Source organism: Haliotis cracherodii, unplaced genomic scaffold (assembly GCF_022045235.1).
Source record: "Haliotis cracherodii isolate W230 unplaced genomic scaffold, xgHalCrac1.p SCAF_7, whole genome shotgun sequence".
In the NCBI taxonomy this organism is placed as follows: Eukaryota; Metazoa; Mollusca; class Gastropoda; order Lepetellida; family Haliotidae; genus Haliotis; species Haliotis cracherodii.
The window spans coordinates 60,468-74,563 of NW_027266330.1; the positions used below are offsets into that span (position 1 = coordinate 60,468).

Consider the following 14,096-nt stretch of genomic DNA (forward strand, 5'->3'; position numbering starts at 1 on the left):
TACTGTCAGGTGTCTGGTTGTCTGCCCTTGTGTTGTCTACTGTCAGGTGTCTGGTTGTCTGCCCTTGTGTTGTCTACTGTCAGGTGTCTGGTTGTCTACCCTTGTGTTGTCTACTGTCAGGTGTCTGGTTGTCTGCCCTTGTGTTGTCTACTGTCAGGTGTCTAGTTGTCTACCCTTGTGTTGTCTACTGTCAGGTGTCTTGTTGTCTACCCTTGTGCTGTCTACTGTCAGGTGCCTGCTTGTCTGCCCTTGTGTTGTCTACTGTCAGGTGCCTGCTTGTCTACCCTTGTGTTGTCTACTGTCAGGTGCCTGCTTGTCTACCCTTGTGCTGTCTACTGTCAGGTGCCTGCTTGTCTGCCCTTGTGTTGTCTACTGTCAGGTGTCTGGTTGTCTGCCCTTGTGCTGTCTACTGTCAGGTGCCTGCTTGTCTGCCCTTGTGCTGTCCACTGCCAGGTGCCTGCTTGTCTACCCTTGTGTTGTCTACTGTCAGGTGCCTGCTTGTCTACCCTTGTGTTGTCTACTGTCAGGTGCCTGCTTGTCTGCCCTTGTGTTGTCTACTGTCAGGTGCCTGCTTGTCTGCCCTTGTGCTGTCCACTGCCAGGTGCCTGCTTGTCTGCCCTTGTGCTGTCCACTGCCAGGTGCCTGCTTGTCTACCCTTGTGTTGTCTACTGTCAGGTGCCTGCTTGTCTGCCCTTGTGTTGTCTACTGTCAGGTGCCTGCTTGTCTGCCCTTGTGCTGTCTACTGTCAGGTGTCTGGTTGTCTGCCCTTGTGTTGTCTACTGTCAGGTGTCTGGTTGTCTGCCCTTGTGCTGTTAGGTGCCTGCTTGTCTGCCCTTGTGCTGTCCACTGCCAGGTGTCTAGTTGTCTGCCCTTGTGCTGTCTCCTGTCAGGTGTCTAGTTGTCTACCCTTGTGTTGTCTACTGTCAGGGGTCTTGTTGTCTACCCTTGTGCTGTCTACTGTCAGGTGCCTGCTTGTCTGCCCTTGTGCTGTCCACTGCCAGGTGCCTGCTTGTCTACCCTTGTGTTGTCTACTGTCAGGTGCCTGCTTGTCTGCCCTTGTGCTGTCCACTGCCAGGTGCCTGCTTGTCTACCCTTGTGTTGTCTACTGTCAGGTGCCTGCTTGTCTGCCCTTGTGCTGTCCACTGTCAGGTGTCTGCTTGTCTACCCTTGTGTTGTCTACTGTCAGGTGTCTAGTTGTCTGCCCTTGTGCTGTCCACTGTCAGGTGTCTGCTTGTCTACCCTTGTGTTGTCTACTGTCAGGTGTCTGGTTGTCTGCCCTTGTGTTGTCTCCTGTCAGGTGTCTAGTTGTCTACCCTTGTGTTGTCTACTGTCAGGTGTCTTGTTGTCTACCCTTGTGCTGTCTACTGTCAGGTGTCTGGTTGTCTGCCCTTGTGCTGTCAGGTGCCTGCTTGTCTGCCCTTGTGTTGTCTACTGTCAGGTGTCTTGTTGTCTGCCCTTGTGCTGTCAGGTGCCTGCTTGTCTGCCCTTGTGCTGTCTACTGTCAGGTGTCTTGTCATTGTCGTCACGTGTTTGGTTGTCTGCCCTTGTGCTGTGGGCGGTCGGATAGCCTAGTGGTTATAGCTTTCGCTTGTCACACAGAAGACCCAGGTTGGATTCCTGACATGGGTACAATGTGTGCAGCCCCTTTCTGGTGTGCCCTGCTGTGATATTGCTGGCATATTGCTGTTGTAAAACCATACTCACTCATTTACTTTGTGCTCTCTCCTGTCAGGTGTCTGGTTGTCTGACCTTGTGTTGTCTACTTTAGATGTCGGATCATCTCACCCCCTCTACACAGTCAGTCACATGTCCGGCTACATCACTTCCTGTGTGTCCGAAATGGAAGAGGAAGTCACCATCAGTTACCATGGTTACACAGATGTTTCAGAACAAAGAGGAAAGTGGATAGAGAAGTAGTTGCTGAGACCACATCAACGCTAGGAAGTCTGCTGAAGCCATTCTGCCTCTCAGTTGCTGTAAGTCAGTGTGTGTGTGTGTGTGTGTGTGTGTGTGCGTGTGCCTGTACCTGTGCCTGTCAGTGTGTCAGTATGCAGGCCACAAAGTTAAACAAATTTCAAAGGAGCCACTTGGCTCCTAAATCTTTTTTTCAAGGAGCCAAATAGAATTTCAAGGAGCCAAGGCAAAATGTAAGGAGCCAAAATTAATGACTTGTAATTTAACTGAGCTTCTGCAGAACAAAACACACAAAAAATCCATTAGCTTGAATAATCAGTTTTATATCGTACAACAAAGCTTTTGAGTTTTTTAGACAAACAAGCTTTAGAACATTGTGTCAGTAACATCATCAGACAAGCTTTAGGACATCGTGTCAGTAAATCCATCAGACAAGCTTAAGAACATTGTGTCAGTAACATCATCTGACAGGTACGATTTTTGCCGATCCTTGCATTAAAACCCTGTAAAGTTATATCATTGGGTGTGTCTTGACTGAATCACTGGTAAATTCCAAGAAAACGTGTGTACAGCTGCTTGCTGTGTCCGGCTTAGTTTACAAGAGATACACAAGGTAATCTTAATCCCTGGGTATAAAACAATGCCTAGAAGAACAAAAAAAAACAATTTAAACGATAAATCAACATGTCTGGTGATTTTTTATCTCAAATTTAGAATTTGTACTGACCAAGTTTCTCATCACCCGTTCGTTTGCTGGACTTCGCTGAAGGGGTAGATATATCTACGGTGTGATTTTTTTCTGTGCTTGGTAGATCTTTTCAAATTTTTTTTCCAAAAAAAATACTGAATCCGCTAGAGAGGGGTACGCACTATACTAAAGAAAACACGGTATTCATCATTTTTTAATATCTTATGACAGGGGGTTATTTAGTCGACAAACTTAATTAAAGACAAGGAGCCAGTTGGCGACTGACATGAAAATACCAGTCGCAAAATACAAAACTAGATCGCCATGGCGACCAATTTAGTCGCAACTTTGTGGCCTTGTATGTGTGTGTGTATGTGTGTGTGTGTGTGTCTCTGTGTGTGTGTGTGTGATTGTCTGTAGTACATCTTGTTGCAGGAGCGTGGTACTAGGACTTTATGTAGGACATCTTGTTGCAGGAGCGTGGGACTAGGACTATATGTAGGACATCTTGTTGCAGGTGTGTGGGACTAGGACTGTATGTAGGACATCTTGCTGTAGGTTTGTGGTACTAGGACTGTATGTAGGACATCTTGTTGCAGGTTTGTGGGACTAGGACTGTATATAGGACATCTTGTTGCATGTGTGTTGGACTAGGACTGTATGTAGGACATCTTGTTGCAGGTGTGTGGGACTAGGACTGTATGTAGGACATCTTGTTGCGGGTTTGTTGGACTAGGACTGAATGTAGGACGTCTTGTTGCAGGTGTGTGGGGCCAGCTTCACGGGGGCGATGGTGTGGCAGTATGAGACTCTCCGCTACTACGCCAGGCGCCATCAGAATGAGGGGAACACAAAGAACTTAGATGCAGCACTGGCAAAGAGTTTTGGATTTCGAGCGCATGTATGTACAACCTGGTTCACAAAATGTACCTTAATCCACCATCACCACACCCATCAATCTATGACTTGCCCTGTTTCAGCTGAACTCTGTGCCTTGTCCTGTTTCAGCTGAACTCTGTGCCTTGTCCTGTTTCAGCTGAACTCTGTGCCTTGTCCTGTTTCAGCTGAACTCTGTGCCTTGTCCTGTTTCAGCTGAACTCTGTGCCTTGTCCTGTTTCAGCTGAAGTCTGTGCCTTGCCCTGTTTCAGCTGAACTCTGTGCCTTGCCCTGTTTCAGCTGAACTCTGTGCCTTGTCCTGTTTCAGCTGAACTCTGTGCCTTGTCCTGTTTCAGCTGAATTCTGTGCCTTGTCCTGTTTCAGCTGAACTCTGTGCCTTGTCCTGTTTCAGCTGAACTCTGTGCCTTGTCCTGTTTCAGCTGAACTCTGTGCCTTGTCCTGTTTCAGCTGAACTCTGTGCCTTGTCCTGTTTCAGCTGAACTCTGTGCCTTGTCCTGTTTCAGCTGAATTCTGTGCCTTGTCCTGTTTCAGCTGAACTCTGTGCCTTGTCCTGTTTCATCTCAACTCTGTGCCTTGTCCTGTTTCAGCTGAACTCTGTGCCTTGTCCTGTTTCATCTGAACTCTGTGCCTTGTCCTGTTTCATCTCAACTCTGTGCCTTGTCCTGTTTCAGCTGAATTCTGTGCCTTGTCCTGTTTCAGCTGAACTCTGTGCCTTATCCTGTTTCAGCTGAACTCTGTGCCTTGTCCTGTTTCATCTCAACTCTGTGCCTTGTCCTGTTTCAGCTGAACTCTGTGCCTTGTCCTGTTTCATCTGAACTCTGTGCCTTGTCCTGTTTCATCTGAACTCTGTGCCTTGTCCTGTTTCAGCTGAATTCTGTGCCTTGTCCTGTTTCATCTGAACTCTGTGCCTTGTCCTGTTTCAGCTGAACTCTGTGCCTTGTCCTGTTTCAGCTGAACTCTGTGCCTTGTCCTGTTTCATCTCAACTCTGTGCCTTGTCCTCTTTCATCTGAACTATGTGCCTTGTCCTGTTTCAGCTGAACTCTGTGCCTTGTCCTGTTTCAGCTGAACTCTGTGCCTTGTCCTGTTTCATCTCAAGTCTGTGCCTTGTCCTGTTTCAGCTGAACTCTGTGCCTTGTCCTGTTTCAGCTGAAGTCTGTGCCTTGTCCTGTTTCATCTGAACTCTGTGCCTTGTCCTGTTTCAGCTGAACTCTGTGCCTTGTCCTGTTTCAGCTGAACTCTGTGCCTTGTCCTGTTTCAGCTGAACTCTGTGCCTTGTCCTGTTTCATCTGAACTCTGTGCCTTGTCCTGTTTCATCTCAAGTCTGTGCCTTGTCCTGTTTCGTCTCAACTCTGTGCCTTGTCCTGTTTCATCTCAACTCTGTGCCTTGTCCTGTTTCAGCTGAACTCTGTGCCTTGTCCTGTTTCATCTGAACTCTGTGCCTTGTCCTGTTTCATCTCAACTCTGTGCCTTGTCCTGTTTCAGCTGAACTCTGTGCCTTGTCCTGTTTCAGCTGAATTCTGTGCCTTGTCCTGTTTCAGCTGAACTCTCTCTGGAACAACTTCAGCCCGGGACAGAAGGTTGTGTCAGGTCTGGTTGCCTCCAACGTCTGTGTCTTCCTGCTGTGGAGGATCCCAGCGCTGGCTCCCTTCCTGATGAAATACTTCTCCTCCGCTCCAGGTTCGTCAGCCTTTAACGATAGTAACACACTACATCCTCTCCATTTCAGACAGATCTCTATCCTCCATGATACTGAATATATTGTTTCAGGCAGACCTCTACCCTCCATGATACGGAGTGTATTGTTTCAGGCAGACCTCTACCCACCATGATACTGAGTGTATTGTTTCAGGCAGACCTCTACCCTCCATGATACTGAGTGTATTGTTTCAGGCAGACCTCTACCCTCCATGATACTGAGTGTATTGTTTCAGGCAGACCTCTACCCTCTATGATACTGAGTGTATTGTTTCAGGCAGACCTCTACCCTCCATGATACTGAGTGTATTGTTTCAGGCAGACCTCTACCCTCCATGATACTGAGTGTATTGTTTCAGACTGACCTCTACCCTCCATGATATGGAGTGTATTGTTTCAGACTGACCTCTACCCTCCATGATACTGAGTGTATTGTTTCAGGCAGACCTCTACCCTCCATGATACTGAGTGTATTGTTTCAGGCAGACCTCTACCCTCCATGATACGGAGTGTATTGTTTCAGGCAGACCTCTACCCGCTATGATACTGAGTGTATTGTTTCAGGCAGACCTCTACCCTCCATGATACTGAGTGTATTGTTTCAGGCAGACCTCTACCCTCCATGATACTGAGTGTATTGTTTCAGGCAGACCTCTACCCTCCATGATATGGAGTGTATTCTTTCAGGCAGACCTCTACCCTCCATGATACGGAGTGTATTCTTTCAGGCAGACCTCTACCCTCGATGATACTGAGTGTATTGTTCAAGGCAGACCTCTACCCACCATGATATGGAGTGTATTGTTTCAGACTGACCTCTACCCACCATGATACGGAGTGTATTGTTTCAGGCAGACCTCTACCCTCCATGATACGGAGTGTATTGTTTCAGGCAGACCTCTACCCTCCATGATACTGAGTGTATTGTTCAAGGCAGACCTCTACCCACCATGATACTGAGTGTATTGTTACAGGCAGACCTCTACCCTCCATGATACTGAGTGTATTGTTCCAGGCAGACCTCTACCCACCATGATACTGAGTGTATTGTTACAGGCAGACCTCTACCCTCCATGATACTGAGTGTATTGTTTCAGGCAGACCTCTACCCTCCATGATACTGAGTGTATTGTTCCAGGCAGACCTCTACCCCCCATGATACTGAGTGTATTGTTCCAGGCAGACCTCTACCCCCCATGATATTGAGTGTATTGTTTCAGACTGACCTCTACCCCCCATGATACTGAGTGTATTGTTTCAGACTGACCTCTACCCTCCATGATACTGAGTGTATTCTTTCAGACTGACCTCTACCCTCCATGATACTGAGTGTATTGTTTCAGACTGACCTCTACCCTCCATGATACTGAGTGAATTGTTTCAGGCAGACCTCTACCCTCCATGATACTGAGTGTATTGTTCCAGGCAGACCTCTACCCACCATGATCCTGGGTGTATTGTTTCAGACAGACCTCTACCCTCCATGATACTGAGTGTATTGTTTCAGGCAGACCTCTACCCTCCATGATACTGAGTGTATTGTTACAGACTGACATCTACCCTCCATGATACTGAGTGTATTGTTTCAGACTGACCTCTACCCACCATGATACGGAGTGTATTGTTCCAGGCAGACCTCTACCCACCATGATCCTGGGTGTATTGTTTCAGACAGACCTCTACCCACCATGATACTGAGTGTATTGTTCCAGGCAGACCTCTACCCTCCATGATCCTGGGTGTATTGTTTCAGGCAGACCTCTACCCACCATGATACTGAGTGTATTGTTCCAGGCAGACCTCTACCCACCATGATACTGAGTGTATTGTTTCAGGCAGACCTCTACCCACCATGATACTGAGTGTATTGTTTCAGGCAGACCTCTACCCTCCATGATACTGAATGTATTGTTTCAGGCAGACATCTACCCTCCATGATACGGAGTGTATTGTTCCAGGCAGACCTCTACCCTCCATGATACTGAGTGTATTGTTCAAGGCAGACCTCTACCCACCATGATACTGAGTGTATTGTTACAGGCAGACCTCTACCCTCCATGATACTGAGTGTATTGTTCCAGGCAGACCTCTACCCACCATGATACTGAGTGTATTGTTACAGGCAGACCTCTACCCTCCATGATACTGAGTGTATTGTTTCAGGCAGACCTCTACCCTCCATGATACTGAGTGTATTGTTCCAGGCAGACCTCTACCCCCCATGATACTGAGTGTATTGTTCCAGGCAGACCTCTACCCCCCATGATATTGAGTGTATTGTTTCAGACTGACCTCTACCCCCCATGATACTGAGTGTATTGTTTCAGACTGACCTCTACCCTCCATGATACTGAGTGTATTCTTTCAGACTGACCTCTACCCTCCATGATACTGAGTGTATTGTTTCAGACTGACCTCTACCCTCCATGATACTGAGTGAATTGTTTCAGGCAGACCTCTACCCTCCATGATACTGAGTGTATTGTTCCAGGCAGACCTCTACCCACCATGATCCTGGGTGTATTGTTTCAGACAGACCTCTACCCTCCATGATACTGAGTGTATTGTTTCAGGCAGACCTCTACCCTCCATGATACTGAGTGTATTGTTACAGACTGACATCTACCCTCCATGATACTGAGTGTATTGTTTCAGACTGACCTCTACCCACCATGATACGGAGTGTTTTGTTCCAGGCAGACCTCTACCCACCATGATCCTGGGTGTATTGTTTCAGACAGACCTCTACCCACCATGATACTGAGTGTATTGTTCCAGGCAGACCTCTACCCTCCATGATCCTGGGTGTATTGTTTCAGGCAGACCTCTACCCACCATGATACTGAGTGTATTGTTCCAGGCAGACCTCTACCCACCATGATACTGAGTGTATTGTTTCAGGCAGACCTCTACCCACCATGATACTGAGTGTATTGTTTCAGGCAGACCTCTACCCTCCATGATACTGAATGTATTGTTTCAGGCAGACATCTACCCTCCATGATACGGAGTGTATTGTTCCAGGCAGACCTCTACCCACCATGATTCTGTGTGTATTGTTTAAGGCAGACCTCTACCCACCATGATACTGAGTGTATTGTTCCAGGCAGACCTCTACCCTCCATGATACTGAGTGTATTGTTTCAGACAGACCTCTACCCTCCATGATACGGAGTGTATTGTTTCAGACTGACCTCTACCCTCCATGATACTGAGTGTATTGTTTCAGGGAGACCTCTACCCTCCATGATACTGAGTGTATTGTTTCAGGCAGACCTCTACCCTCCATGATACTGAGTGTGTTGTTTCAGACAGATCTCTACCCACCATGATACTGAGTGTGTTGTTTCAGACAGACCTCTACCCACCATGATACTGAGTGTATTGTTTCAGACTGACCTCTACCCACCATGATCCTGGGTGTATTGTTTCAGACAGATCTCTACCCTCCATGATACTGAGTGTGTTGTTTCAGACAGACCTCTACCCACCATGATACTGAGTGTATTGTTTCAGACTGACCTCTACCCACCATGATCCTGGGTGTATTGTTTCAGACAGATCTCTACCCTCCATGATACTGAGTGTATTGTTTCAGGCAGACCTCTACCCTCCATGATACGGAGTGTATTGTTTCAGACTGACCTCTACCCTCCATGATACGGAGTGTATTGTTTCAGACTGACATCTACCCTCCATGATACAGAGTGTATTGTTTCAGACTGACCTCTACCCTCCATGATACTGAGTGTATTGTTTCAGGGAGACCTCTACCCACCATGATACTGAGTGTATTGTTTCAGGCAGACCTCTACCCTCCATGATACTGAGTGTATTGTTTCAGGCAGACCTCTACCCTCCATGATACTGAGTGTATTGTTCCAGGCAGACCTCTACCCTCGATGATACTGAGTGTATTGTTCCAGGCAGACCTCTACCCTCCATGATACTGAGTGTATTGTTTCAGGCAGACCTCTACCCTCCATGATACTGAGTGTATTGTTTCAGGCAGACCTCTACCCTCCATGATACTGAGTGTATTGTTTCAGGCAGACCTCTACCCTCCATGATACGGAGTGTATTGTTCCAGGCAGACCTCTACCCACCATGATACTGAGTGTATTGTTACAGGCAGACCTCTACCCTCCATGATACTGAGTGCATTGTTTAAGGCAGACCTCTACCCTCCATGATGCTGAGTGTATTGTTTAAAGCAGACCTCTACCCACCATGATACTGAGTGTATTGTTACAGGCAGACCTCTACCCTCCATGATACTGAGTGCATTGTTTAAGGCAGACCTCTACCCACCATGATACTGAGTGTATTGTTCAAGGCAGACCTCTACCCACCATGATACTGAGTGTATTGTTACAGGCAGACCTCTACCCTCCATGATACTGAGTGTATTGTTCCAGGCAGACCTCTACCCACCATGATACTGAGTGTATTGTTACAGGCAGACCTCTACCCTCCATGATACTGAGTGTATTGTTTCAGGCAGACCTCTACCCTCCATGATACTGAGTGTATTGTTCCAGGCAGACCTCTACCCCCCATGATACTGAGTGTATTGTTCCAGGCAGACCTCTACCCCCCATGATATTGAGTGTATTGTTTCAGACTGACCTCTACCCCCCATGATACTGAGTGTATTGTTTCAGACTGACCTCTACCCTCCATGATACTGAGTGTATTCTTTCAGACTGACCTCTACCCTCCATGATACTGAGTGTATTGTTTCAGACTGACCTCTACCCTCCATGATACTGAGTGAATTGTTTCAGGCAGACCTCTACCCTCCATGATACTGAGTGTATTGTTCCAGGCAGACCTCTACCCACCATGATCCTGGGTGTATTGTTTCAGACAGACCTCTACCCTCCATGATACTGAGTGTATTGTTTCAGGCAGACCTCTACCCTCCATGATACTGAGTGTATTGTTACAGACTGACATCTACCCTCCATGATACTGAGTGTATTGTTTCAGACTGACCTCTACCCACCATGATACGGAGTGTTTTGTTCCAGGCAGACCTCTACCCACCATGATCCTGGGTGTATTGTTTCAGACAGACCTCTACCCACCATGATACTGAGTGTATTGTTCCAGGCAGACCTCTACCCTCCATGATCCTGGGTGTATTGTTTCAGGCAGACCTCTACCCACCATGATACTGAGTGTATTGTTCCAGGCAGACCTCTACCCACCATGATACTGAGTGTATTGTTTCAGGCAGACCTCTACCCACCATGATACTGAGTGTATTGTTTCAGGCAGACCTCTACCCTCCATGATACTGAATGTATTGTTTCAGGCAGACATCTACCCTCCATGATACGGAGTGTATTGTTCCAGGCAGACCTCTACCCACCATGATTCTGTGTGTATTGTTTAAGGCAGACCTCTACCCACCATGATACTGAGTGTATTGTTCCAGGCAGACCTCTACCCTCCATGATACTGAGTGTATTGTTTCAGACAGACCTCTACCCTCCATGATACGGAGTGTATTGTTTCAGACTGACCTCTACCCTCCATGATACTGAGTGTATTGTTTCAGGGAGACCTCTACCCTCCATGATACTGAGTGTATTGTTTCAGGCAGACCTCTACCCTCCATGATACTGAGTGTGTTGTTTCAGACAGATCTCTACCCACCATGATACTGAGTGTGTTGTTTCAGACAGACCTCTACCCACCATGATACTGAGTGTATTGTTTCAGACTGACCTCTACCCACCATGATCCTGGGTGTATTGTTTCAGACAGATCTCTACCCTCCATGATACTGAGTGTGTTGTTTCAGACAGACCTCTACCCACCATGATACTGAGTGTATTGTTTCAGACTGACCTCTACCCACCATGATCCTGGGTGTATTGTTTCAGACAGATCTCTACCCTCCATGATACTGAGTGTATTGTTTCAGGCAGACCTCTACCCTCCATGATACGGAGTGTATTGTTTCAGACTGACCTCTACCCTCCATGATACGGAGTGTATTGTTTCAGACTGACATCTACCCTCCATGATACAGAGTGTATTGTTTCAGACTGACCTCTACCCTCCATGATACTGAGTGTATTGTTTCAGGGAGACCTCTACCCACCATGATACTGAGTGTATTGTTTCAGGCAGACCTCTACCCTCCATGATACTGAGTGTATTGTTTCAGGCAGACCTCTACCCTCCATGATACTGAGTGTATTGTTCCAGGCAGACCTCTACCCTCGATGATACTGAGTGTATTGTTCCAGGCAGACCTCTACCCTCCATGATACTGAGTGTATTGTTTCAGGCAGACCTCTACCCTCCATGATACTGAGTGTATTGTTTCAGGCAGACCTCTACCCTCCATGATACTGAGTGTATTGTTTCAGGCAGACCTCTACCCTCCATGATACGGAGTGTATTGTTCCAGGCAGACCTCTACCCACCATGATACTGAGTGTATTGTTACAGGCAGACCTCTACCCTCCATGATACTGAGTGCATTGTTTAAGGCAGACCTCTACCCTCCATGATGCTGAGTGTATTGTTTAAAGCAGACCTCTACCCACCATGATACTGAGTGTATTGTTACAGGCAGACCTCTACCCTCCATGATACTGAGTGCATTGTTTAAGGCAGACCTCTACCCTCCATGATGCTTAGTGTATTGTTTCAGGCAGCCCTCTACCCTCCATGATACGGAGTGTATTGTTTCAGGCAGACCTCTACCTTCTATGATACTGAGTGTATTGTTTAAGGCAGACCTCTACCCTCTATGATACTGAGTGTATTGTTTAAGGCAGACCTCTACCCTCCATGATGCTTAGTGTATTGTTTCAGGCAGACCTCTACCCTCCATGATCCTGAGTGCATTCAGTCATTACAGTTTCCTGCACCTTGCCGCCAACATGTACGTGCTGTGGTCCTTTTCCTCCATCTCACTCAACCTGTTTGGGAAGGAGCAGGTCTCAGCAGTCTACCTCAGTGCAGGTAAGCAGTTTGTATGGGCAGCTTCAGTCCAAGTTGTTGGGGAGTTTGTTTGTTAGGGACGGACCATCTGATATTCTGGTGGGGGCCAGGGATTAGCTAATTTTTCTGCAAAAACAGATATATCAGACTAAATATATTTTTACAAAAAACAGCTTGCAAACTATGTATTTTTGGTGGTTGACAAAAAAAAATCAGATTCAGAAGCACAATTATTTACTTCAAGAACTTTTTGGGACAATGTATTTTTTTCGATAAAATCCAAGGCCCAAACCACCCCTCCCACCTCCGAATATCAAATGTAGTGGTGGTATAGGTATATAAATCTTGCTCTAGTGGAGTTGTGGCAGAACCCCATTACCTATACTACTTTCGGTCCTTTAGTAAACAGTTATTATCTGACTTTCTTCACTTCTTATTTCAGCTGCAGTGTCTTCCTTTACCAGCATGGTTCACAAGGTCATCAGAGGTAGACCAGTTCCATCTCTAGGGGCGGTGAGTGTTGTCAGGGGAGACCAGTTCCATCTCTAGGGGCAGTGAGTGTTGTCAGGGGGAGACCAGTTCCATCTCTAGGGGCGGTGAGTGTTGACAGGGGGAGACCCGTTCCATCTCTAGGGGCGGTGAGTGTTGTCAAGGGGAGACCCGTTCCATCTCTAGGGGCAGTGAGTGTTGTCAGGGGGAGACCAGTTCCATCTCTAGGGGCGGTGAGTGTTGACAGAGGGAGACCCGTTCCATCTCTAGGGGCAGTGAGTGTTGTCAGGGGGAGACCAGTTCCATCTCTAGGGGCGGTGAGTGTTGATAGGGGAGACCAGTTCCATCTCTAGGGGCGGTGAGTGTTGTCAGGGGGAGACCTGTTCCATCTCTAGGGGCGGTGAGTGTTGTCGGGGGAGACCCTTTCCATCTCTAGGGGCGGTGAGTGTTGTCAAGGGGAGACCCATTCCATCTCTGGGGGTGGTGTGTGTTGTCAGGGGTCGACCAGTTCCATCTCTCGGGGTGGTGTGTGTTGTCAGGGGTCGACCAGTTCCATCTCTCGGGGTAGTGTGTGTTGTCAGGGATCGACCAGTTTCATCTCTCGGGGTAGTGTGTGTTGTCAGGGGTCGACCAGTTCCATCTCTCGGGGTAGTGTGTGTTGTCAGGGATCGACCAGTTCCATCTCTCGGGGTAGTGTGTGTTGTCAGGGGTCGACCAGTTCCATCTCTCGGGGCTGTGAGTGTTGTAAAAGGTTGTCACCATGATAAAATGGGATTTAACATCAGAATCAAGATAATTTCACTTATGTTGTGACGTGTCAATGTTTCAGTCTGGTGCGCTGATGGCCGTGCTGGGAGCCGTGTGTCTGTCCTACCCGGACGCCAGGCTCAGCATTGCCTTCCTCGGGGAGATTGTCCCGCACTCATTCTCGGCCAGTAATGTAAGTACATCACACAGCATCAACATCCCGCTGTCTGTAACAGATAAAAAAGGACCTACACAAAGGAGTATAATGCTGTTGATAACTGTTGTTTGTGTTGTTGCTTCAGGCCCTAACCGGGATCATCGTCCTGGATGTTGTTGGTCTTGTGTTGGGATGGCGGATGTTTGACCATGCTGCACATCTAGGAGGAATGTTGTTTGGATTGTAAGTTAATTAATGACTACTGGTAAACATGATTCAGCCTGTACGGGAGATGTTTGTTGTATTTAGTAGGGAGACATCTTCCTGAGCCAAGGGAGTTAACTGACTGAAAAAGTCCAGTTTCTACCAGTACCAAACTAGCCTGGAATTTCTGGGCTCAATCGGAGTGCCGCTGTGTGTAGCTATTACAAGTTATGTCCCTTCTATGTCCCTCCTATTGACCAATCAGATTTTACCTCTCATATCACTTGCATTTGCTTCAAACAAAATGGTTGCATCCAGTCAAGACGATCTTATCAATA

The 14,096-nt window shown here is 47.3% G+C and overlaps 1 protein-coding gene across 1 annotated transcript in view; it reads left to right on the forward strand.

Annotated features, from left to right (window-relative positions):
- LOC139447960 (presenilin-associated rhomboid-like protein, mitochondrial) overlaps positions 1-14,096 on the forward strand; it is a 29,256-nt gene that overhangs the window by 12,668 nt on the left and 2,492 nt on the right. The window contains exons 2-8 of the mRNA XM_071229465.1: positions 1,769-1,976; positions 3,366-3,503; positions 5,039-5,177; positions 12,033-12,182; positions 12,604-12,674; positions 13,480-13,590; positions 13,700-13,797. Of these exons, the coding sequence (XP_071085566.1) occupies positions 1,769-1,976; positions 3,366-3,503; positions 5,039-5,177; positions 12,033-12,182; positions 12,604-12,674; positions 13,480-13,590; positions 13,700-13,797 (915 nt within the window). The remainder of the gene's footprint in view (positions 1-1,768; positions 1,977-3,365; positions 3,504-5,038; positions 5,178-12,032; positions 12,183-12,603; positions 12,675-13,479; positions 13,591-13,699; positions 13,798-14,096) is intronic.